Raw genomic sequence first — 27,500 nt, 5'->3', positions numbered from 1 at the left:
GTCCTAGCCTTAGAACTGTTCTCATATCTATATGAGAATATACAATATACAGTACATAGATCAAGGGTCTAGGTCCTAGTTTGCCTACATCTTGCACAACCATGTTTCTAAGGAAGCCTGGTATGGACAATCCAGCTGCCTGACTGCACGTTTTGTAATTATGGTGACTGCACTCGTCCTCAAACAAACCAACGAAGAAGAGGGTGGACGAGGTATCCAGGTTTGGGTGCGCAGGTCACCGTCGCTCACTGGCAAGCTTTGGGAAGGGGGAGAGGAGTGTGAGACACTGCAATTTCAAATGCAATTCTTTGATGTTGCTGTTTCTTCTTTTAAAATCTCCAAATATTACACACTTAACCTTAAGGAAGAGGGTTGGAACTAAGTATGTATGTATGTCATTCGCAGTTTTAGACATATTTAGAGTTTTTTTTTTTTTTAAACTAACTTTTCATCTCTACTGTGACATGATTTCACCCTCCTGCAGCGTCTTGCAATTACTTGCATGTAGTCAATTATGCAAATGAGGTGTTTACATCTTTTAGCCACCTTTAAAACAGCCAATAGCAACTTTCCTAACTGAGGGGTTGACAAAACAAGTGGAAAATATGCTTCCATCAAAGCATCACCGTGCCAAAAACCTTTTCTCTGTTGCATTGTTACGCATTTTCTCCTGTGTTTGGTTGGAAGGCAGAATTTTTATTTAATTTTATTTCTTTTTTAGCATCGAGAAAAGGCTCCACTGAAAAGGTTCCCAAACTCGGAGGTGTATTCTTTGGCACGTGTGTCTTGAAGTCTAAATCTGAAGCTTGTTTCCAGATCTGGCCTCCAGGTTCACCGTCAACTAGAAGAAGCCAAATGGAAGTGACTCGCTGTTTGTTTGTTCGTTTGTTTATAAATGTACGAAACAAACGGCCCCATGCGGTGTATGTAGGTGTAAACTGTACGCGCGTGAATGAGAGTCACCTTGCGTGTCATTTACATATTATATACAACATCAGAGAGTTGGGAAAAGCCGGCCGGACTTGGCTCGGCTCTGTTATTAAGTGAATGTTCTCTGCATGTTTGCTCTGCTGGCATGTTCGCAGAGTGTATGTAACAGGCCGCTGCGTGGTGGGTGTTTCACGGCGTGACTCACTGCTCATCCAGCCCAACTTGACAGCCGCTCGCTCGCTCGCGCTCTCCGTCGTCCGCGTATCTGTTATTCAAGATGCTATTTAATGATCTGCATTTTGGTCACGATATTCGCAGATGATTCACCGTATCAGCGCGAGTGAAGTAGCCTTTATTTTCCTTTTCACCGCGAAGAATGGCGGCGGAAGAGCAGCTGCAAAATGCATATTCTTCTTTTGTTGCACAATTGATGTTGCCCAAACAAGAACTTTTTTTTTTTTGAAGAATTTCTTTAAGTTGCATCTCACTGCTGTTCCCAGTGTGTCAAGGTTAACAACACACAAACACAAAGTGCTTACTTTCTTCCATTGGCCGGAGGGTGTGTGATGTCAGTGATCACAATATGCTGCCAGTTCTATATATATGTAGCAAACACTGATTTTGTTGTCATGTCTAACAAGCTCAATGCTGTATATAGAGGTCCTTATGAGTGGAAAAAATAGCAAAAGAAAACTGTATTCTATGTGGATGACTAACAAGACATTCCATATGAATGGGTGAATTTGTTTCTAAGATAGCTTGTAGCTTGTACACTGTAGGCAATTTTGACTTGGAAATAATATTTTATCTAGGATAAACAAATGTTTGAATGGCTTATTTTGATGTCTTGCACAATTTTTTTCTTGTCAATTCAGCAAAAAATACTTTAAAATAAGGTCGTTTGGGTCCAATTTTGTCTATAGGATTATTAGATTATTTAGAAGCATTTTTTTTTTCAATTATTAACATGACATTGACACATTTGTTGTCATCGTTGTCTTTGCGATTCAGCAGATCTGTAATGAAAAACTCCACACATAGTTTCTTCATTAGGTCTTGGAGTTCCACGCATACTTCTCACCTGCACCACGTCGCTGTTACTTCCAGAGGACCCAGAGTTCACTCCCAAGTCTGCTGGGGTGTATAATTCCTATTGCGAGGCCCACACCAACCCTGGGGGCCTAGTTGGACCCGACTGGAACACTTCTAATGGGAGGTGTTCCAGATGCATGCGTCCTCATCAGATGCCTGAACACATCACATCACATCAGTTGTATGCGTTCCATGGCTGTAATGCGAGGTCCGTCCATATAAGCTCCTCATGTGAAGAACTCCCCAGTAAAAAAATGTCCATCTTTCCCATGAAAAGCCTTTCCAGTGCAGGCTCAAAATCATTGACTAAGGAGACCAATGGAACTGCACCTCCAGCAAAAAGCAGGGAAGCTATTCTGAAGCCCCTGAATTACGAGCCCTGGCGGAATACTACACCCACTGAGAAAACACTCAAGTGGCAAACAAAGCTCTCACTGTAGTCCATGTTTCCGCAGCATCCGGGTCCACCACGATGTCACTGCATGACTTCGTCCTCAGTACATTTCAGAGGATGTATAAAATATAAGTTGCCGTAGTTTACATGTTACCGCCTGTTATTTAAAAATAATGTCTCACACATTTAGCTTGTTTTGTAATAGTGCACATGGTGCACACTCACACCCACACATTCATTTCCAGTATCATGAAAATATATATGATTATGTTGACTGGTTGTTTAATGTTGACTAGCCGTATGCCTTTAAAAAAGATTAAAGCAAACTCACTCAATATTAGATAAAAACATAATTTATTTATTGAAGAAAATGTAAAGTTACATTAACCCATGCATTGCTCTACCTTAATATCATTGCTTTGTATTCTTTAGCTTCCTATATTAGAAGAAGTAGTCACAGAACACAAAAAGACCCACCCACAAGAATGTTGTGCAGTGTTGCAAAGCGTACAGTGTTAGAATGTAACCAAAAGAAAAAGAAAAAAAAACATGCCCTCCCTACGACACATAATTCCTTATTAGGAAACACTTGTCAGAAAACGATGCAGAGAATGAGTTTGCATTGCGAGAAATGTCTTGGCTCCGAGACTTGAACACTGTCTGGCAACTGAAAGCCTTCAGTAAGGACAGAGAGGGAATGGATTTAATTTGTGGATTTAGGGAGACAAGAGGCCTTGCCGTCAGAGATAACGAGGCGAAGATCTGTGATGTGTGAATAATGGCCGGACAGAGGTTTAGACATCATTAGAATAATCAGGCCTGATGTGGACTGAGTTGCACTGTAAAATAGGGGGTGCGGGGGTGCACCGATGTCTGATAGTATTCTTATAAAGATGCTGCACATGCACTGCTTCCCTTTGACAATTAGGATAAACTGACCTTCTCCTGCAAGTTTTCTTTTAATATAGCCCAGACGCTCCTCATACCATCCTATTGGGCCTATTAGGTTCCATTCACTTTTTCCTTTTTCTTTCTTTTGCTTTCTCCTATATTATTTTAATCGCAAATCATAATTATTTCTCATTCAGTTTCACTTGAATTCCTTGATTAAAAATGATGGTTCAGATCCAGTTCCAGCGGGCAGAGGGAGCAAGAGAGCATTCCGCGTGATTTAGCTGTATTTCACCGTTATCTCGCTTTCACTTTTTGCACGTTTGGCTCCCCGAGATTGAAGATCCCATTGATCATATTAGATTGGTTAAGTAATTGATTGTTACTGGTTATTAACCCCTCGGAACTTTTGGACCTGCTTGCCAGCCACGGAACAGCCTGCAATCAGTCACCAATGGCAGCCGCTAATGAAATTAGTTCCTGGTTCTGCTTCGTAACTTTGTTTGTTCCGCCAAAGTATTGGCAAGGGCACGGGGATGCCAGGGTGTGCTCTCCCAGGAGAGTGGACTGATTGAACAACAGAATGCAAATAATGAGCTGCTGTGTCTATGTTGTCTCTTTGTAATTACTCATGTGTCCAAACCCCAAAATCTAAAGATGAGGACAAAGTTCTTCTTGCAACATGGGGGAAAAAAAGCCTGTTGGAGACTGTGACTAAAATATGGAACAGTGATGCCTTGACTCTCTAAGCTTTAATTCCTTTAAAACCTTTAAAACCTCCGAACATTAAAAAAAACAACTATATTTAAATTAAAAAAAGTCATTTAAAAAGTAATACTGCAAATTTCTATGTAAAAGACTAACTATCTATTTATATTTTTTTCACACACATGCACATATACAGTATATACAGTGTCAAGGTCTCACTTTTTTGAACTGACTGACCTTTTTGAAGAGGGGGGATGAAAATCCTATCTTAACTCATTTAAGTCACTTGTAATAAATTTTCGAGTTGGCGGTCTTATTAACACAAGCTAAAAAAAAACCCCACATTATATTCATTACAGACATCATTGAACCCTTTGAAGGGCCAATTTAATTGTGGTCTTGTTTGCTCACAGACTATTTCACAGATGTATGAGAGGTTCTCAGTCTTGCCAACGTGGCGCCGCTTGTTTCCCCAAAGCCACGGGCGCATGACGACACTCGACTTTGTGTGGGAATTATCTTGTCGTAGCCACAGTTTATCCATTCACTCACCAGTCAGCCTTTGTGAGGGCCTGGCTGAGACTCATCTTATCATACTGTATCGACAATTCAGCTGTCTGACATGTGAAATCCGAACATTGGGGATTGTTTAGGGAGACTGACAGCAGCTCCACCACATTACCAGTTTGCGTATGAAGCTGATAAAATGTCACACTGTATTTGTAATCTCTCGCAAACGATGATTTGGGACATTTTTTAAAACTGATTTTTAAGGTCAGGGTGCATGTGTGTCTGTGTGCAAAGGGGAAGGCAGGAGGGGGGGGTGCTCTAAACAAGCGGGACTGTGTAGCCATGGCGACGGCTGTGAGGGCCTGTTAGAAAGCAATCTCCAGGAAGTTGTAGCCGCGGGGTGAAGCATATGTGGCATGCGGATGGCACCAGAAGGCCTTGTTGCTTATGTCCAGTTGGCCATCTGTCGAAGTCCTGCCGCCGTGGCCAGGAAGCAGCCGAGAAACCACGCAGGAAGAGCAGCATTTTCAAATACCAGGACCCGGGACAGCACTTGTTGTCACTAGGAGCACGCCTGGCCCATCCTAGAATCTGACCTACAATTGGTCCCAGCAGGCCTGACAACAACAAAAAGAAAAAGAAGAAGAAGAAGAAGAAGAAGAAAACATCCTCAACTGGGTGGTGTTTTTTCTTGTGCACAGAAGAGAGTATAAGAGAGGAAGTGGCCACAGCATGGCACGGTCAATGTCCAAAGATCATGACTGCCCCTCGTCTCCAGCCAAGTCCTCCGGCTGCTCCGCTGCTAAACAGGCAGCACATTACCAGGCGGAGGCCTGAGGAGACCCATTGGCATTCCACTGCTGGTCTGCTATCGCTTTTCAGGGGCACATGAGGGGAGGAAGCAACCACTTTGCTGTTGGAGGCGCGACAGCGCTCAGTGTCGACGGGGCCGTTTTCTATTGTATCATACAAGTGCCTTGACAATGGCAAAACCCATATAACTTCTATATATATTTTACATTTAAATAAGCTTCAGTGGCTCACACTAAAATTTAGCATAAATCCACCTACCCACCCCCAACCTCCAACCACCACTACACACACACCCGACTCAACGGCTCCAGCATTTGCCTGCAGCCTCCAATCTGCTCATCAAACAACCCACATCTAATTCGTCGGCTTAACTGTCTGCCAAATTCTTTCAAGTAACGCTTGCTGGAATGTTCCACATCAACAGCCGCAGGGCATATATAAAACGTCCTGTCAGCATTTGACACGAATCATCATGTAACTTGGCAGAGCAATCTTGGCTAACATGCTAGATTTGTTTGAACACGGTCAACAGATGAAACACGAAAAATATATATCTCCGTACCACAATGGCATGCAGTCGCCGTGCCGACAGTTTGTAGATGATGCAAGCGCACGTGGAGGTGCTACAATGGAAGAAGACAAATGCATTCTTATGTTTTCCGTCAAATTTTCAAATCTGACATAAAGCCGTCATCATATCCAAAGTCCAATGTGATTGTCTCTGGCATTGGCGCTATGCGGTTGTAACTGTTTCTTAGAATTTGATCTGAAAATGACACCAAAATATTACACTCCAAATCACTTTTAATTTTTGTAAATTTTGGATTTGTACCTTTCAATCACCCTTAAGTACACTTTTAGGTTATTCACAGCTCCTCTATATCCGTCTTCACATTGTGACCTGAAATTGTTCACTCCCTTCATAGATTAGAAATGTTGACTCTCTGTCCTCTTTCAAATAAAAACCTGCTGATATTGCCCGTAACTACGCACTAGTATTACTTGTCTGTAATCTTTGTGATCTCATTTTTTTCAGTGTTGTAAATTTGCAGCCGTATGTATAGGCTGTTGTTTTTACATTTTGCTGCTATATGGTCCTTATATACCTTGCATAGACTGCAACTCACTTAACAAAGCATGTTAAGTGAGTTGAAGTCTCACTTTCTACTAGGGGGGCGCCATAGAGTTGGAAACATGAGCAAGTTTCACAAGTTGGTAGGCAGGCAGCAGGTGGTTGGTAGGTAGGCAGGTCGCAAGTAGCATATTTTAATGTCGGATTTGCTATTTTAGATTGATGTAATATAAATAAGTTTGATAATAGTGAAAATAATTTCATTTATTTCATTGTAAAAATACATGAGCCGAGGTAGCTTCCGAGGAGTCTAAACTTTCCGTGAAGGCTTGTGCATGTACCCTACGCAACCATAAGGTAACATGAAAGCTCATTTTTAAAGGTCACATGAAAAAGAAGCCAGATATAGCTTGCTTGGTGCTCCGCTGTCCTTTCGAGAAAGGCCACAGCTGGACTGGGACTAAGTTGGAGAGCATCCGTAGAAAGAGAGCAGAGCTGCCGCGCGTACGCGTTGATATGCTAGAGATTAGCTGAGCGCGAGTCTGCAGAATAATGAACAGCTCATCTTCTTAGAGACATCTCCGGCTCCAGTCCACCCTTCCTATGCATGCAAAACACACTGACGTGCCAAAAGGAAAAAGAAAAAAACAAAAAACTAGCATCCTGTCATTGACAGTCCAATCAAATAAGTGGAGGAAGGCCCTCCTGTTTCATCCTTTCAAACAAATGAGAGCAGCAGGACACTTTGACCCGCTCATTCAAGGTCACCTTAAAGCCGCTCTGTGGCTGTGGGACATCTCGGCACACTAAATTGTTATTGATAACCATCTGGCTGAGGACGGCATCGCCACTTCATATGCAGCAGCTACTATTAAGACCTATTAAGAATGGCTTTTGGATTTCAATGCATTTCTCAGAGTCAGAAAAGGGCGACGGTGTGAGGATGAAGAAATCGAGATTAATTGGGAAATAAATTCTGACTTCATTCCTCCAATTTGTCCTCTACAAAACCTAGAAACATTTTCTCTTCATACGATCCAGGTCTTGAACTGAAGACCTTTGCCAAGAGGCACATGGAGATTCTGCTGAGCGGCAGAGAGAAGTTCTTTGAACTCTTTGGGTGACTTCATATTTTGTTGTGACAACGGCACCATGGCCTGTCAGCACTACTTGAATTAGACATGCACTGGGGACAGCCTGTGTGCATTCAGGGTAAAAGCTCAGTTTACTTGAAATAGTGGCAAGGCTTGCAATCTGAAGAGCGCATTCATTACAGTTTGCATTATTTGTGTAAACTTTATTTGATATTTTACATTGGTACCTTTATCAGATTTCATTCAGCGAAATCAGTCAAGTTTTATTTTTAAACCTCAGACGTTTTTATTACCAATATCATTTTGTGGTTGATCTTCAGCTTTGTTCTTTCTCACTACCAATACTATCACAAACACTGTCGCAACCAATGCAACACCTGCCAATGAATTAAATTATTATTTAATAAATCGTTTACAAAGAAATTCCTCCAGGTGTGGAGAAGGACTGCACAAGCCAAACTGAAATGTCACGGAAAACTAACCACACTGCAACCAGGCTGACGGTGGCATTTGCGCTCAGCAACAAAGCTGCATTCCAAGCAAAGGCACAAACCATATGGAGGGGGAAAAAAATGACCACACTTTATTCGAAAAGTAAAAGGACAGCCTGCATTTGCAGAAAAATGATAAATAATAAAATAAAAAGAAATGTTCGCCTCACATACCCCAATAAAATGCACGTGTTGCAGAGGTAGACTCAGAGATGCCCCTCCAGTCATTTGAACTTGAGAGGAGCAGAAAGAAGGACGTTTCAGCTGCTGCCCTTCTGATTTCGCCCTACAGCTTGACGGTCACCGTGCTGACCTTCTGGTGGTGGCCTGCTGCAGTTGGCCGGTTAAATAGAATACGGTAGTAAATATAGTGGAGTTGGCAACACTTTGAATGACCTGAGCCACGCAACAGGGACTATGCACAAGGTGTCGGGAATGTTGTCGTGCAAGGTGTTGGGACCATATGCTTGTCTTGGAATATCGGATTGGGATCACCAAAAGGCTGGGATCTTGCTTTTCTCCTGACTTCACTGTATACATGTCCACACAGAAGTGAAATGTATTATTATTCCCTTTGAAAAAACAGAGCAGTTCACACAATTGTTGCGCTCGAGCAACATTTACTGCGACATTAACCAGAGCGTCAGTCTATCGCGACCACTTCTGATGATCTACTGATCTGCAGCAGCAGCATCTGTGTATGAAAACACTTAGTTCTGACAGCTCCTCCACGTGGGCAGGTTTCATAACTGTCAACTGTTCTGTACATTCTGTGTATATTGTCTGTTAAATAAGGAGGATTTGGGCTTTCGTTCGGAAATTAATTTATTCCTCCTTCCATTTTTACTGCTAGATTTTTGATGCCAGTTTGGATCAAAACAAAACAATACAAAAAAATCCATTCATCGTCAAAATGTCCTTCTATATTAATACATGTACCTCCCCTCGCTTCTGCAATGTATTTGAAAAAATTACACTCCAAGCTCAAATTCAGAATATACAATTGGGGATTTAATCCATCAAATTCTTTTTCAATTTCTTCTCAGGCTAAATCTGAATGCTTCCACAAGAAAAGAACGGTGAAGAATCTCTCCCCCCATTAGTGCACGTGGCTTTGGGATCCAGACAAAACTTGCACACTCACTCATGTTCATTATTGATTAGGACTGTGTGCGTGTGTGTTTCCGGTCAGTCATCTCCGAGAGTCGAGTGCCACGCGCGGCTGACAGCCTGAGTCACTGCAGCGCCTCGCTTGTCTGACTCGGTGCTGTGTCTGCCGTTAAAGGTGTCTCCTTAAGCTAATCAGCTTGACCAAACCCACCTCCCGCCCCTCCCGCCTTTCCCAAACCCAATTATGTGGGTTGTTCCAATTAGGGGCCTGCGACTGCGGCGTGATAGGTAGACAGAAAGAAAAAAGAAAAAAAAGGGGGGAAGAAAAAAGACCCTGATCTTTACCGATAGGTTAGCGTCGCCCTGCGGTCCCGAAACAGTCAGAGCGCCGGCGCTTCAGTCTCTAAATGAATCGCGTCTAGACCGCTTTTCATTCTGCCCACATGTGGGAGCCGCTGCCAGGATGACATCCCAGGCATACAGACTGTCGGCATATGTGACAAAAAACGTCATTGTGCCGCTGATGGCCGAATAATCCACTTGGATTAATGGAAATTTACATGCAGTCGATGTGGCCTCGTTCGTGAAAGCGGCTGCGACGTGCGCCGCCTCTCCTCCTCGGCGCTGCCTTACGTGTCGAGTCAGACTGCCGCTAATGTTTGCCTTCCCGAGGCCAAAGCTGTGACAGAGAACAAACACAGATAACACATGCTTTGTGCTCCATCACAAGCTCCCCTGCAACCGTTTGCTTTATCCCTGCCAATCCACACACGCGCCGCTGAAAAGGGGAAAAAAAAAAAAAAAAAAAACGTTGGGGGGACAGTCATAGATCACGAGATCTTGTTTGTGTGTTGACATGAACTGTTCTGCAGGGTGAGCAAGATAAAGACTGTGTCAGGCCGCTAACTGCCCAGGCATCACGGCTGAATTGCCTGCCACCATTAGCCAGTGGCTTCTGTGGAGCAGTGGTGTCACCGTTTGCAAATCAAATAGACCCTCGCCGAGATGAAATTTGGCATTTCGGAGTCAAGTCAGGGCAACACGTTAGCCGCTAATATGTCAAATGCGATGCTCGTTTCAGTTCAAGAGCAAAATTTGGTTTCGCTGATTCAAGGGTTGATACTGTTGTTAAATATTTCTTCAGAAACAAAAAAGATACTGTAATCAAATTTGCTGGATTTTTTTCATTCTTTCTGTGTCTCTGGCACACCACTAGGTGCAATACCCGGCTCACAATCAAGTAGATGTTTTTGGCAAAAATGAAATAAGTCAGAATGATGAGCGCTGCCAACACTAACAGAAAAAAACCCCACCAACTTTTACCTTTTAAGAGTGCATTTTTGAAAATGTTTCGCAGATGTTCAGTAATAAAATTATATGCGTCCGACACAGCAGTTGGCTGCAGTCAGTTGTTCGAAATTCCAGAGTCAACAGCCAGCTCACATGCTGACTTTGAAATATTTACAATTTCAGCCTCAACAAGCAGTAGGTTTTTTGATGCCAGACTTTCATTAGCGACTCTGAGTGATGAGCTCATGACTGTGCATTTAATGCAGTGTTTCTCAAAGTGGGTGGCGCGCCCCAACTGGGGGGCACAGAGTCACGTCTGGGGGGACGCGAAACACCGGGCGGGAGGGAGACGGGGCGCCCGGGGGAACTAATGTTTTCACATCGGCGGAACAATTAACAAAAAGTGTTCAGTAGGTTGTAGCTAAGAAAAACGCTGCTCAGGTGCACAGGATGGACAAATATTTGACAGGGACGAAAAGAAGAATTCAGGAGTCTGGCGGTGGCCAGTGTTCTTTGTTGTTGGGCTGTAGTTTGGCGAGTAGCTGTGGAACGATGGTGTCGTTCACGCCAGACTTGAAGCGGGGTGCACCTCCGCGGCCGGCTCGCGCCGCACAGCAATCGTTTTGGTGTCTGGTCTATTTTCTTTGTAATGCGCGAGCCGTGAGCAAAAAAGCCAGAGGACAATGAACAGTTTTCGAGCGCTGATAGAACGTAATCAAAAACCTTTGCATGAAAAAATTTCTTCCACTGCCCTAATGCCATGCAAGTCTATGGGGTCAAAAGTCAACTTTGTCCTAGAGACATGGGACCACTTGCAGGTTCATCGGGATCCCTCAAGACACAGCCACGCCAAATGTGGGGCTTCTAGCCCATGAGGAACCCCGAAACCCTAACCCTAATTCCAGCAGTAACCCTAACCCTAATCCTAACCCTAATTCCAGCCTTATCGCTAACCCTAATGCCATGCAAGTCTATGGGGTCAAAAGTCAACTTTGTCCTAGAGACATGGGGCCACTTGCAGGTTCATTGGGATCCCTCAAGACACAGCCACGTCAAATTTGGGGCTTCTAGCCCAAAATTTAGGGGGGGCATGAAAAATTTTCTTCCTCCAAGGTGGGGCATGACAGAGAAAGTTTGAGAACCACTGATTTAATGCTATTGCGTAATTTTGCATCTGAATCGTTTTAAGTATTTCAGGATCAATTGGCGTCCTTGAGGAGGAAGAGGAGGATGGTAAAACAGCTTGGGTGCAATTGCGTCAAAAGTTGAAGTTTGTGGATGCTGTGGTATGGGCAGTGTTCTTTCAGTCTAAACATTGTGGCTTGTCACAGGACATTCACACGTGTCATGGGATCCTTTGCACTGACAGGATGTATTGATTAGTGATGTGTCGGTCGCGAACGAAACGGCTCTAAGAGCCGGCTCTTTGATGTGAATGACGGGAGCCGGCTCTCGTCTGATTTTTTTTTTTTTTTTTCGTCTCTCTCTCTCTCTCTCTCTCTCTCTCTCTCTCTCTCTTTCTCGCTCTCTCTCTCTCTCTCTCCATGCCGCATTTGATTAGCGCGACTGGCGCGATATTATGATTTAGCGCACGTTATGCTCAACGTCATTCCGTGCGGCAGGTAAAAAAAAAAAGGTGGTGTTGTCCCGGGTGTCCCAATTCCATCGCAAGCCGATCGGTGCGGAGCCGATCGGAGCCGATCGGAGCCGATTGTCACCCGGGTCGCTTGCCGGGTTGTTTGAACCGTTTAGTCGCGCAACAGCGCGGCTCGGTGAGCAGATTCCACCGCCACGAAACTGCAGGCTTCAATTTACCGACGCCTTACACATGTGATGGCATGGAGACTGTGCATTGTAGCAACAACAGTCCCCTCAGAGAGAATCTTCTCCAAAACAGGGCAGATATTTACAGAGAGAAGAAACAGGATCAGCCGCACAAAGATGAGGCTCTTGGTTTTTCTCAATGTCAATCTTCACTAAAGGACAAAACTGTTATCTGGATGCTGATTTTTTTTCTTTTTGTTTTACACATTTTAATTCATATTTTGTTGTGTGAGTTTCTGTAAGCGTATGTTGTTTGACTTTAAATTTGTTTAGTAGTAAAAAAAACTAAACGTTTACAATTGTTAATAGTTATTTAAGTTCATTTGTAAATAGTTAAACATTTGTTTTTTGCACTTGCTTAGTTTTTATCACTCTGTAGAGTGTATAAATAAAGGTGTGTTTATATTATAAACATTGGATATAATCCATGTTTCTTTTTTTTTTACATTCGTAATTCATATTGTGCATAATCTTTTATTACTGTTGGTAATAAATTATTTTAGGCACCAAAAAAATTTGAGAGCCGTTTGGGAGCCGAAAGAGCCGGCTCTTTTTAGTGAGCCGAGCCAAAAGAGCCGGTTCTCTAAAAAGAGCCGGAATGCCCATCACGAGTATTGATCTCTTATCAACCTGGCAGTGCATTCGTTTGATAAGACAAATTCCCAAGTCCCAGTCAACCTACCAAACATTTGGGAACGCTCCCTCTGCGGTATCTGGATGAAATACATTTTTGAGCTACACTGAGTTAACCATATGTTGTATCAGACTATCATAGCATCTAACACAACCACGACAAAACTCTTATGACAGGAAAAAGTTTAAGGCTGCTTTGCGACGAAAAGAAATGTGTTCTCGGTTTCGTCCAAACGAAGGCGCACACTTGGCTGCTGAGGCACGGGTCAAAGTCAGCTTGATAGGTACTGGCAGGAGACGCTGTTCTGAAAACTGACATTAAAATTATGCACTTCATGTCTTTGCTTCCTCCCACTGTACAGAAACAGGGCCAACGTTTTCCAACACAGTTTCCATCTTGCGAGCGGACATCGTTTGTCAATCACAATCCCTCAACTTTTTTCACGGCATCCAAGAAACTGATGAAAACATATAAAAAAAAGCGTTTAACTGCGTGTGAACTCTGCTGCCCTGTTTGACCTCTGGCAATGAAATGCATGATATTGTGAATTGATTGCAGTTGGATAGCGCTACACTCCCATGTGGACATCAAAATCCATCTGTGGGGTCGACATTGATGCTTGACTGCCATCCAGACCTCAACTGAATCACAGTTATGCTGCTACTTTTGGGCTTTGTCAGCTTTTCTTCATTTTAATTCATTTTAGTTCACAATCTTTTCTTCTCATACCCCTGCTACAAACGTCTTCCTTCCAGCTTCCAGGAAGCTGTTGTACATCGTCTGTACACATTTATTCAAATCCGATTCTAACTTCTTGCTATGGTCTGGTAGACCAGATGACATTGGGTTCCTCAGCGCAATTATACTCTCACCTGAATTTCCATGAGGGGCCATTCAATCACGATCCAGCGATTAAAAAAAAAACACGTATGAGCGCCAGGCAAACACTTTTAACTGTTTACACTCCTAGGAGTTGTTTGAGTGCTGACATTTTCAAAACAAGATGTTACATGGAAGAGGTTGAAGAACCGTGAGTCACAGAGGTTTTCACGCACCTTGTTTTCTGCCATGTCTGTGCGTATCACCCACACACAAACACGTGAGAGAAGTTTTTCTACCAACCCTGTGTTCGCATATGTCATGTGTGTAGGAGACCAACGTTTTAGTCATTCCCACGGAAATTTGCAGGTGTGATCTGACATTTACTGCTCAGTCTCTCAATTGTTTTTGCTTTTTTGTTCATTCCAGAGCACACTGTGTTCCCTTGAGATTTGTCATATTTCAAAGCAGAGTAAATTTGGATGTATCCTACTTATCTTAATTCTATATCCATGTCAAATGATTACTAAAACACAACCAAAAACAAGCATCAACAGTTTTTTTTTTGTTCATTCAGCTTTAGCCTTGGCCTTTGCCAATTTAATGGAAATTTTTTGTGTTGTTCACACCGTCACACTAAACCAACCAGAGGCGCTGCTGAATCTTCCTGGCAGACAAAGCTCACACTGGTAGGGTGCACGTGATGGCTCAGTCCGGATGGCAGGTGCCACTGGAAGGTAAGCCAAGGCAGAGTTCAGTTATGGAATAGAATGGGGTGATTTATCTCAATAATGACTCCTTTTTGGGTGACAAGGCAATTTCACTGCCCAGAGGTGGAGCTTTTTTTTTTCTCTCTCTCTCTCCCTCGCTCCTGCGCCCCAAGATGAAGGCTGTTTTCAAAGAGAGACAGTGCTGATGGAATAGCCTCAAATCTGACTGGGGATGGGAAAGGAGGGAGGCTTCAGTAAACACATATGAGCAATCCTTTAGTTTGCCAGTGTCAGCTGAAGAGGGGACAATAAAAAGAGGGATTGAGGCAGAGCCACTCTCTCATCAGAGAGGAAGACACTGCTTTGACTGTGACTTTCTTTTCTTTTCTGAAGAGGGTCCTGTCGAGGGTTGAGCCCCCGAACAAGCCTTTTAGATTTTCATCCTTCCCTTTGATCCCCGACATGCAAATCTGCCATGGGGCTGCCTATCTGCGTCTTTATGCCTGCACATCAAAAAGCTTCGCAGTCAAAGCAGCAATGGCTCGGTCCTCTCCCTAGTATCGCAGAAAACATTTTTTTTTTTTTTATGTAAACCTCATCTTACTAGCAAATATAATCTATGAGCAAGGGGCCCTGGAGCTAATGTAACAAAAAGGCTGCAGTGAGGCAATCATGCTTGTCAGGAATTATCACTTGGATAAGGCTCAAAATTTGATTCCAAAAAGAAAAAATATCAGAGATGCAATATGCATCTTGTTTTGTTGTTTAACTGCCCTCACCTTTGTTCAAAGACAACTGTAAACTTCCGTTGTTGTTTAAAATTTGTATTAATGTTTCTCAGTGGGTGAATCATAACGCAACTTTGTATGATATATATATTGAAAGGGAAACTACAGTTTGTAGAGAAATAAAGCAGCAAATGAATAAAAAGCCAAATCATTGCTAGTTTAAAAGATGCCAAAGAAAATAAAGTGAGTTTATGTGATAGTTTCTGGAAAAAAAAAACTACTTATGCTGCTCCAAACAAATAAAAAAAAAAAATTAAAAGAAAGAAGAAGGTAAAGAAGAGTGATCTAATTATCAATCACGACTCCAAGAGTGCTCAACTAGCCTTGGGCTACAGCTAATCGCCGGAATTAACTTAAACTCATTACATCACAATAAGAAATTCAAAATAACTTCTTGAGGCATTTCTGGGTTGGTAAGTGAGTCATTTCCGACACATCTACAAATCCATTAAAACGATAGAACTACTTAACAGAATTGTCTGTGTTGAAGGGGTGCCTCGGATGGCAGAATGAGCTGATTGGCTTGGCTGATTAGGGTCACTCTTGTCTCGAAGAAACGGGATTACGCTGTTGATGACCATCCTGTCTCCAAGAATTCCTTCCCGACCGCTAAATCCAGCGGTGTTGTGGTAAAATGGGCCTTTAACTCTGTTGTAAGAATTCACTTTGGTTGTCATCAGTGCCGTCTGAGCTTATGATAATGTTGACGGATGTGGTGATGCAATGACACAGCGTCGTTCTGCACTGGGCTCCGCATGGTTCCGGGTTTCAGTCTTTGTGGGTCCAACATTGTCTCGTTTTTAATAATACTTTGCATTTTTGCAGAGTCATTATGAATCTTGCTCCGTGATGAATCTCATCATGGTACAGCCAGGAAAACTATGATGTTGGAAAGGATTAACACCTTGTTTACAGCTTGGGCCAGCTGTATGATGAAGTTAAAGCATGTGCATCTCCTTGTCATTCCTGCCTTTGGAACTGTAGTCCAAAGGTCTGAGATCACTCAATGCTAATGATAGCATTGCCGGAATTGAAGTTTGTAGGAAATCAAGAAAAGAGAGGAGGAAGGATATCAAGAGAACCGTCCTAGACAATGCTCCCTAGACAATCAGTTACAGAGTGCTGTTTTTGCTGCAAAAAGCAAACAAAAAAACAAAACTGAGTTCACATAAAGTCTTTCATGCATCAGAAACCTGATGGAGATTGCAAAATTTGAAAGATTTTTTTTTTTAAGTGATTAGCAAAAAAAAAACAAACATGTTTTTTGTCTTTAAAATTGAGATAATGTGCAACATGTTTTATGGAAGCGGGTTTGCCGAAATTCAAACATTTAACTGTGCACGTCGTCTTTCCCATGGGTGTGGCATTTTCTGAGCTAGAAGATTAATTACAACTGGCCCAATTCTTGTCAGTATTTTAAGAAATTGTTGTTACTTTTTTTCCACTGGTTTTGTTTACTTCTGCTTCTTCACCGTCAAAAGACTTAATTAATTGTTTATTGTTTACAATTTTTTTTATACTTGCTTAAAATGTTATTAACATTCTATCTACAAAGAAAATCCATCTAAAAAGTCAATCCTTCATTGACTCAATTTGATGAAACAATTATTTGAAATGGCAGAAAAAAAAACAAAAACATGACTAAAAAGTACAAACAACTTGTCGGTTGTTCTAGAACCAGCTGAAACATTAAACCACAACGTGTGTGTGTGTGTGTGTGTGTGTGTGTGTGTGTGTGTGTGTGTGTGTGTGTGTGTGTGTGTGTGTGTGTGTGTGTGTGTGTGTGTGTGTGTGTGTGTGCGTGCGTGCGTGCGTGCGTGCGTGTGTGAGTGAGAGAGCGAAAGACCACACACACACATACCAAGATGTATGAGAGAAAGATCCTAGAAATGATGTTGGGAAATGTCAAGACTGTAAAGAAAGGATGTGATAAATGTACAACCTACAGTCTCTGAAGTCATTAGCGCACTCCACTGAGCAGGCTGACCAGTGATTGAAGGTTGGTGGTTGGAGTCCCATCTCCAACTGTCCACATGCTGAAGCATCCTTCACACTGACCTGAAATTGCTTCCAATGGGCATTGCCGTACACTGCATGCCAGCAGATGCCCATTTGGTTTATGGATGAATGGGTGAGTGGGTGAATGCACTTCACGCACTGGTGATGTGCAGAAAAGTGCTATTAGCGTAAAGTGCAATCGATTTACCATTTTGCCAATTTAGTAATTCACTTTGACTGGCAGTGTCAGTTAGTCTCTTCTTCTTTTAGTCCCATCTGAAGCTTGCAGGAGTTCTTCTACCTCTTTCTGTCATCTGAATTTGACTCAGTCAAGGACAGCAGGCACTGGATCTCTGTAGTCATCCCACTTCCCATACGGTTGGCCTACGCTTCTTATGCCATGGTTGCACCTCTGTAAAATATGGGTTGAAATGTCCTGTGCTCTGACCACAGTACTGCTATTTCCTTCCTTCTGCAAGTAACTCAGGTGTTGGTGCAGTGTGATTTGCAGCAGATTCTGGTAGCTACCTGTCCCATTTCATTTGAAGGCGCTGATCTTCTGTGGCCCGTCTGGGTCTCACAGCTACTGTATATGTTGCCACCTGCCACACCAACATTTTCAGAACTTCTTCTTCTCCCGTGCTTCATGTTGGGACTGAAAGGGTGTTTGTATTCTTCTGAGTGACGTTCTGATTTCTTTACACAGCCTCACTGTAGATGCTGTGGTCTATCTATCTATGGCACCCACATACTCAAGGATTGTCACGTTTCTTGATACTCTCTCTTGTACTGTCTTCCTGTGTTCCTTGGTAGCTGCCATGTCCATGATTTTTTTTTTTTTTTTTTTTTTTTTTACTGATTTGTAGTTAACATTCTCTATAGACTCCAGCAGCTCCTGCTGTTGTTCTGATGAAGTAGCTGTCAACACAGTGTCTCCAGCAAATTGGAGATTTCTGCCACTGATGTTGACACCTGTCAAGGACAGCTTCCTTGTACAGGGGACAACTTTTTACTATGTTAGAATAGATGTAAAAGCAGATAGGCAATATCAGTCAACCATGCCATACTTAAAACCAACTTGATTTAACTCAACTATTTAAATGAGCCTTTAAGACTAGCCGTGGACTACATTTGTTTTAAAGTGCCCTATCAATGTTGCAGCTTATGGCATTAGAACAGTACATATCCCTTGCCTGGTTTCTAGCTTTTTCCAGGCCTGTGGCAGTCAGGGATGGAGGAAACAAAGTTGAGAGAGCGCAGAGAAACACTGATGTGGAATGGTAAACACATAGGCAGGCAAGACGAGATTGAATCAGGCCGCACGTTGAAAGCAGCAACCCACGGAATGTGAATGTTAAGTGCAAGGAGTTATCGGTATCACATTAGCGTCAATGTCTTCCGCGTCTGTGGGTGTGTTTCTGGATGGCGATGTTCATTGTCCATCAACGAATCCATGCATTAACCCACAGATCTATCCACTAATCAGCCCATTCAGCCACCCAGCCGTCCATGCTCCTTTTGCTCCTGCTCATCCTACGCCGTGTAGTTGGGGGTAGAGGGTGCAGTTCCAACTGTGCTTCTATGTACTGTGAATCTCTGTGCTTTCCCGTGAAAGGAGAGTGGGCATTTGGATGGAGAGCGTGATGCTCACTGAATGCATAAAGCTCAAAAATATCCAGTCGTACCCACTCTTCACTGGCCAGACACCAAGTGACTTTATGCCATGAAATGACTATGTTGCTGTCTGCATGGTGGTTACAGCCACTCTGCAGGGAAATGCAGCACAGCACCTCATGTCATTGTTTTGGAGGGTCAAGCCATTCATTGTCTTTTGGTCTATCATCAACTGTGATCTGATTGAGGATGTTAAGTCAAATGCGCATAGCTGTGCCAGAAGAACTGTGAAGTGTGTTTCATGTCAAGCCATAGCAGCAAGAACTAATTTTCCCTTTTCTCAGATACGGAGTTCCCTTAACCTAATATGTTTTTAAATTGTTAGATTTAAATAGAAAAAAAAAAAAGATCTGTTTTTCTTCAAAAAATGAAACGTTCTACAGTGTTGAGCTTTTGGCTGCACTCACTTGTTGAAGTTTTCCTGAAAGATATAGGTGCGTGTGTGTGTGTGTGTGTGTGTGTGTGTGTGTGTGTGTGTGTGTGTGTGTGTGTGTGTGTGTGTGTGTGTGTGTGTGTGTGTGTGTGTGTGTGTGTGTTTTCAAAACTGATCAGTCATCATGATGAACCACCTCCTTCACCTGTGTTAATTTGTTTTAGGATTAAGATGGAATGAAAAACATTCAATGAAAATCAATGAAGGAAAAAAAGGGGTTAATTTTAGATTACCACTTGACTCGGCACCAAGTCTGGCAGCTGCCGCGGGTTCAACGTGGCACGCTTTGAATGCGCACGCTGAAAACGGCTGCGGTTTAATTTAGATGGACTGATTTTGATTTGTTTTGCCATTTTTTGGTTCATTGGTCATGTGATAATATATTTACAGGAGAGCTGTTCCTTTTGTGGCTAGAGGGTGATGCAGAAAGTTGAGTAATGAGTTTATGGAATGGCAGAAAATTAATTTGAAACAAAATTGATACTCGTTTGCTTTGTCAGTCAGTATCAGGTAAATTGAATGAGGATTTAGCGCTGACCAAATCATTACCATAAATGAATGAAGCAATTAATATTATTAGTAGTATTAATATACTCTATTTAACAATAATTACAGCACAGAAAGAACTGGGCATGAATTAAAGTGCCACCATTGTGCAAACAATGGAAAACATTTCTGGCAAAAAATAGCAAAAATATGAATAACACTATAATAAACTGTGCTTTATAAACAAAACTCTTCTGCGATATTTCACATTCTTCACTCAGTGTTGTATTACAGTATTTATATTGATACATTGTTCTTCCACTATTCTTTATTATCCATTTCAGCAATTGAAAGAAATATTTTTTTTTTTCTGCATGGACAAAGAAGAAGAAGAAGAAAAAAAGTAGATGGCTGGAGAGATCCCCACTGAAACAGCTTGTTAAAGAGAGAGCCAAGAAAAAATATGATGGAGGAAGAGAAACCTCCCTCAAAGCTTTGGACCCAAATCATAAAAGCAGTTTGAGGACTTTTTTTGGCCTGTTTATTCAAGATGTGTAAATGAGGGGGAAAGGGAAATCAGTTTAGAGGATAAAATGCATGAGTCGTGAGTGGCTAAGAAAAAAAAGAATGAAAAGTCTGCTGTAAAAAATGGGGGTAAAAAAAAAGAACACCAAAGCGTAACAAACGGCTTTAATAATGTCATGAGTGACGTCATGGAAGTGTTCAGGCTGCTGCAGCAGAGGTTCCTTTTGAACATTTCCAAAGGTCTTTTATTTTCTCAGACAAAAAAAGTTCAGCCTAATCTGAGCTTCGCATGAAAGGTTGTTCCGTTATTGGTAGCTAGACGTCAACATGCGTTGACAAACTACCTCTGGTGTGTTCTGCCGACAAGGTGCAAGATGAAGCTGTTTGATCTGTCGAGCTCAGGAGGGGGAAAAAAAATAAAATCAGATTTTTATGACTGTCGAGGTCACTGCTTGAAGTTGTCTTGAGGTCACAAATCTCTCTCTCTCTCTCTCTTTTTTTTTTTTTAAATGTGTGGCTGAGCAAGCAACCTGTCCCAAAGTTGACTCTGGCAAGATCCTGTTAAAGGTCCTGACTCCAGTGCGGAAAATCTTTGAGGAAGGCTGGTATTTAAGGAAGCACGCCGGCAGCTTAAAAAAAAAAAACTCAAATTCAAAAACTCAGAAAATTAGTTTGTGGGTTTGTAGTTTTAATTAAGCTGAAAATCTTAATCAGCAAAGTTACAACAAGGCTGCGACTGCTTGAGATATATCAATTTGCGTGTAATGGCTCAATAAAATTTGTTGGTTTGATCTTTTATGTTAAATTGCCAAAATAAAACAACTTTTACTTGAGATTCTAATTTTTTTCGGGTAGTACCTGTATATTCTTATCAGAACTATTCTTAGGTTAAGAAACCAAATTGCTTTAATTGTACTGTGAGTGTACACATTTATTCATGTATTTATGGGCAGTATGTCAAGCTCTTACCAATATACAAATCATAAATCAAGCCAAATTTTACACACTGGATCTTTAAGTCAATGGTTAAAGTTAAAGTCCCAGTGACCTGAGGAGGCAATGCAGGATATTGCTATGAGGTGATGCTACTACAAACGAACACGCTAGACCAGGCATGGGGCAATCTTCGGCCCGGGGGCCGTATGCGGCCCGTTATGCTTTTTAATCCGGCCAGCCAAACTTGAAGAAATTATATTGATGGGAAGTAAATCATAAAATAGCTGTATTTCGTCAATTTTTTCAGTGTTTTAGAGTCATTTCAATAAAGAGCTAAATATCGTAGAGCTTCAAAGACACAGTTTAGGTTGGAACTTTGCTTTGGTTCATTTTCGTTAAAGCACGTTTTCTACATATCCCATGATATATTTTTTTCTCCTATGTGGTGGGTCACCAAAACACTCCATCCATCTGCTCCTGCTCCGGCCCCCTCTGTCACATTTTAGAACCCATTGTGGGCCCAACAGACAAAATTGGCCACTCCTGCGCTAGACCTTCATGACAGAGAACATTATGTCATGGTGCAGTTTATAAGGTTTATAAAGGAAAAAAAAAAAAAAGTGCTGTCTTCAGCTTGCAGTGGCTTCAGACGCATCAGGCTACTGGACGTTTAACTAGTGAACAGCAGGGCAGCTACACACAGCAGGAGATGCTCTTATATTGGGCCAGCTGACAGGGCTGGGCTCCCTCTCAGGCAGAGAGACACACAGTTACTGCTCTTGGCACATTCGCTCTCACCATCAGCTCCTAAGCCAAGCAAGCTGGTCCCATGAACTGAGACATTATAGACTGTCACTCCTCTCGTTGTTCCATTTTTTTTTTGCCTTTTTTCCCACGTACTTTGCTTCCATTGGAGGAAGGGAAAGTTGCATTTAGCTGTATTTTCTTTTTCCCAGTCATATCTCAGTTTTGAATTTAAACGTGCATCTCAACCGTTCCTCCATCCATCCATCCATCCACCTCCTGTACTCAGGGTTGCGGGGGTCTTCTGGTTCCTATCCCTGCTGTCAGTTCATCGCAGGGCCACATAAAATAAAACCAAGAACAACACAAGAACAAATAAAAACATACACAACATTTATACGGTCAACTTTATGGTTCCCAATTTGCATCACATGCATTTTTCATGCAACGGAAAAAAATGCAACCTCAATGCTGAAAAGCTCTACTCCCAACCAATCAGAGAATTCATTTATTTGTTTATTCTTGCCGCATTAACCAGAAAAAGAAAATTGTGATTGTCGGAGCAGAAAGTCTTAAATGGGCATTTTCATTAAAAATCTCTGCAGGGCCGTGAAGATGATAAATCTGTTAATCTTTCCATTGACCAATAACCACTAAAACCATTTTCTTTGTCCAAAGACTTTGAGTCTAATCTCAGGATGCCACCTGGATTTGTGGGGGGAAAGTGCTAAAATGTGATGCGGGGCCAGGCCTGACCTTTATGACTGGTTCAGACTGACTAATGGACATGAAATCCAGACATACAGACACAGAGTATTGATAATACATTTATTCATTTGACGATGGGAACAAATGTGTGTGTATATGTCGGTTTCTGTTCATTGTAAGAAATGCTCTATTTTAAGAGCATTTATGCACAAGTGCAGGAGGAAGTGGCTATTATAGATAGATAGATAGATAGATAGATACTGCATCTTTCAACATAATTTAACAAACAATATCAAGACACTTTCATTTTCATCATCCATTCCACTCAGAAGTTTCGGATTCCCGGGACAGGCCAAGCTTGGATGGCATGAGCAGAGCTCCCAAAGCTTTTTTTCTTTTTCTTTTTCTCCTCCACTTTTTTGTGGGTTGTTGGAGTGTGTATGTTTCAAAAGTGCCAACGTTCCCACACGTTGGAGCGCGGATGTTGGATTCCAGGGCGAGGTCGTCCAATCGTATGGCTGTCGTGAGTCACAACCTGCAGAGTAGTGCATCTCGTACGCGGACGCTGGCGGACAGGCACGAGGCGCATCCACTGGGCTGCAAGTCAACACGCAGTGAAGATTGTTTATGGACTGCCCAAAGTAATTAATCTCCCTTCTCGATGAAAATTAATCGGATTAAACCTTCTTGAGGGCCCATGCAGCCAATCTGTGTCCCCGCGATGTGCCGACACTGAAATCTCCGGCTGCTCCTCCGGAGCCGCTTGGTACCCACAATGCCGAGTCCTACATGGCCAGATTGACTGGCTCCGCCCCGACAATGAACCGCATGGTGACTGCGGAGCGTAATCACATTCTTCTGCTTGTCTGAATGCTTGTCTTTCACGGTGCGGGGGAGACGCCGGGGCGGGGGAGTGGTTGCGGAGTGGCGCCTAAGTGAACTGGAATCACACTCTGACCTTTTGACGGAGACGCCGGAGCACTCCAAGAGTTTTAGTTGATTAGGATTTCATCTGTGTGTCCGTGGCCGCGGGTGTAACACATGTTCACACGGCCACTTGACCTTTTTGTCCCGCAGCACCCAGATGAGGCTCGTGCGTCCTCTTCATGCAAGTGGTTCTGCGAGTCAACATACTAAATAGCCCGGCGCCCCCAAAAAAATTATTCACTGGATTTCAGTTCTTGTGTGCTTGATGCAGCACAGCCACTCTACTACCCACCACTACCACCATACACCCACACCACTGTGCATTTTGTGCTGCAGAAATACATTTGTTGAATATTATGAAACTATTCTGGCTTCATAATCATAATAATTCATAAAATCTTTAGAACGACTCATTCTGACCCTCAACTTGCTAGGACACACTGTTTGCATCCAAATGAGTCGGAAATCGGAATTTTGTGGCGCTCTTATCTTGGTACAAGAGCAATGGCGCATGTAGTATTAAAATTCATAAATCAAGGTATATTATTAAATTAAAAAACAATCCTAAAAAGCTGCACCGACTTTAGTGCTTCTTTCAGTTGTGAAAATATGAAGCGATCTTCGAAGACTTTGACACTGCAAAGGTTTCCAACAAAATTCACTCTAAAACTGCACTTAAATGAGCCTCTTGTAACTAATTGCTGCAGCAAATTTAAACATTATCCTCCATGAGTTTCAGAAAAAAAAAAATCCAAGATAAATGTTATGCTCATGATAATGAAGGCATTTACAGCGTCATTCGTCAGGTGCTTTCATTTCAGGGCAGTAGTAGGTTGACACTTGGACAAGTGAAGAGAGTTGGAAACATATTTAGAAATGAGAATAAGAATACTTTTTGAATTCCACACCGGGGAAATTTGCCTAATTACAGCGGCATTCAAGTCATTCACACAATTCTTTTTGAACTCTGTTTTCTTCTACAGGTACCTGTCGCTGAATCATCCCCAACAAGGCATAATGTCGTACGGCTCCATTGACGGAGGCTCTTTTGGCAGCCGCAACCCATTCGGAGGTCCTACGAGGCAGGGCTACCAGCCAGTGGGTAAGGACATTGGTTTCTATGAAGAAAAGCACTTACGGCATAAATGTGTTGCCCTTTCTAATCCGAAGCACTGTGATAATAGCCCAATAAAGGGTACAACACCATCGCCAGAATTGTTGTTTTTTTTTGGTATCACTTTGGCAGGGAGCGTTCAGCTTTGGTATCACACAACCCTGATGGATTTGTAAAATTCTATGATGGGGAAATTAGTTTCCTTTTCACATTTCTTTCTCTTGTCTTGTAAAATGCATCAAAAAAGTTGGTTTTAGAGTTTCATTCTAAAGTATGTTTGATATTTTCGAATATAATATAACATTGTCTAATTTTTCAGTTGTGTTCACAAAAAGGAACAGGAGACTAAATTAATCTATTTGATCAACAAGCATGATCTCATAATTGCTATTAATTCTTCTTGTTTTCATCATCATTCATTCATCATGTATTACACCAGGAGTGGAAAGTTAAAGGCAAATAACCGTTCTGCTTGGGTTTGTATTGAAATAAACATAATGTGTATCGAGGAAAATTAAGTCATGATAAAACTTAGTTCAGTTAGTGATTTTAACAAAAAAAATAGAAATACACTAAACAAAAAAACCATCAACATTTCTTGTGGAATGGTGGACGATCACACAAGTTTATTATCCATAAAATGTGAAATATGTCAATGGCCGCTGAAGCTCAGGCAATTATTAATGTTAGGGGCATAAAGGAAAATTGTGTTTGGGCCGCAGTTATGCAAATCCACTTTGCACCACACACACTGATGTAAAACAGTCATTTACATCATAACTCCATGGCACTTTCACCGTCATAAAAACTGGCCGAATCCAAATGTGTGAGTCTATTTTTCACAGTAAAAACACAGAAAAACGAAGAACAAAAAACGAGACTGAACAAAGATGTCTCAATGAGCCATGCTATGGCATTTTAGCTTACATGTTCAGGTAGCTAGCCAAGTTTAAATGTGTTGGTTAATGGAGCTAGTTTTGGTAAGGAAAGAAATATAAAGTAGTAAAACATCTAATGAACATTTGTCCTGGGTTCACCGGGAGTCTCACAACATCAGACACCCCTCGCCCAGGGGACCCAGCTGGGGTTGAACAGGCCCAGACTGGCGGAAACCCACCGATCAGCCCTCTTGAACCACAGCCAAGTTGTGGTTTTCCTCTGCGGCTCCAAGTTGCTGATAAAATTGAATTCTCCTTTTGGCCGTTCTTGCAATGCCAAGTTCACTGAGAGCTTTGCAGAACGAATGACCTGCGTAGCCTCAGAAACCCACTTCTAAGAAAGTCCTCCAGTCGCACACCTCAATCAGCTCTTGGTGCTTTGTGAATGGGTTGTACTTAATCACTTCCTGAAGTAATCTGTTCATTAGCCCTTTGGAGCGTTTACCTGTCTTTGGTTTCCTGCAAAAGAACAAGGGGAACAGGTAACAGAGCACTGGTGAGGTGAATGAACACTCCTATAAAGGATCCGGAATCACAATGAAGTGACTCAGTTAGTAACTGCCCCTTTAGCTTATTATCACTTTTGGAACATGTTTTATGTTTTTAATGCCAGAACTTTTTCCAAGGCACAGAACTGATAGGTTATGAAAAGTAATAATCAAGTGTGATTAGTGTGAGCTACATTTTTACATGGTTCCACAATCAAAGTTTTCCGGGATTTTTGTAGCCACCCACCTCTGCATGTGCTTGTAAACAGGTAATCAGAGTGAGACGTTCTACTCCTCCAAATAAGACATCAATTATTCATCAACAAGTTAATAATTCAAGCAATCAGTGCGGATTGTGCGCGAGTCAAAACGCACATAAAAAGTGATTGAATGAGATATAATGCTGGAGACGCTGACAGTCTTGATAGTGGTGGAGATCAGCACAGCATCCCCGAAATCTTACAGCGTAACAATCAGTCTTTGAGTGTGTGACTTGGTACGTGTCGGTGTGTGTGTGTGTTTGTTTGTTTGTGTGTGTTGTTTGTTTTTTTTCCAGAGGTCACAGGTTGTCATAAGGGTTAAGCAGTACGAAAAAGCCGCTTCATCGGTTTTAATCCTCTCACTGCTTCTATTAGCCTAGTAATGAGTTAGCAGCGAGACAAGCCCGAGGCAAAATGAGAAAATCTGTTAGCAGCCAGAGAGAAAGGTGTGTGTGAGAGAGAGAGAGAGAGAGAGAGAGAGAGAGAGAGAGAGAGAGAGAGAGAGAGAGAGAGAGAGAGAGAGAGAGAGAGAGAGAGAGAGAGAGAGAGAGAGAGAGAGAGAGAGAGAGAGAGAGAGAGAGAGAGAGCAGTTGTGGAGAGGATCAACAGATTAAAAGACGTTGAGGACAATGAACTCATGTTTGATGCTGATGACATTCCGAAGAGCCAGTGTGCATTGTTGAGCTGTGCATTTCTGATGTGTGTGTGTGTGTGTTTTATGTACTTTTGAAATCCCACTAAATCAATACTTTACAAAAAGATCTGACCTCAAAACACAAAAGAAATCACTGGACGCATCCCGCACTGCAGTCAAGGGCTTTTCATTGAAAGCGCTCTTCTATTCATTCTTTCAATTTCTGTCCAAACTTCTGACATGAATACTAAATAAAGTAAGGCCTAAAAGTGATGGAGTACTTCATAAAGATGCCGCCATGGTGAATTGGGATTTGATGTGAATTCATTCAACGTGCCTCATGGAGGAACAGAGAAAATGTAAAGTGCAAAGATTTTTCAATATCTATACTGCATGTGCAATGTGTGGTGCTACCAGGTTTCTATAAAGACATACATTTGCGTGTGTGTGTGTGTGTGTGTCTGT

The 27,500-nt window shown here is 42.1% G+C and overlaps 1 protein-coding gene across 1 annotated transcript in view; it reads left to right on the top strand.

Annotated features, from left to right (window-relative positions):
• Positions 1-27,500, top strand: part of tsnare1 (T-SNARE Domain Containing 1) — a 105,029-nt gene that overhangs the window by 1,654 nt on the left and 75,875 nt on the right. Inside the window, exon 2 of the mRNA XM_076040922.1 lies at positions 24,585-24,703. Within this exon, the coding sequence (XP_075897037.1) occupies positions 24,619-24,703 (85 nt within the window). The 5' untranslated portion in view covers positions 24,585-24,618. The remainder of the gene's footprint in view (positions 1-24,584; positions 24,704-27,500) is intronic.

This window comes from Nelusetta ayraudi, unplaced genomic scaffold (genome assembly GCF_046127955.1).
Source record: "Nelusetta ayraudi isolate G7.1 ecotype Tasmania unplaced genomic scaffold, CSIRO-AGI_Nayr_v1 ptg000063l, whole genome shotgun sequence".
In the NCBI taxonomy this organism is placed as follows: Eukaryota; Metazoa; Chordata; class Actinopteri; order Tetraodontiformes; family Monacanthidae; genus Nelusetta; species Nelusetta ayraudi.
The sequence above is the reverse complement of the archived record's forward strand: the minus strand, read 5'-3'. Positions and strand labels throughout refer to the sequence as shown.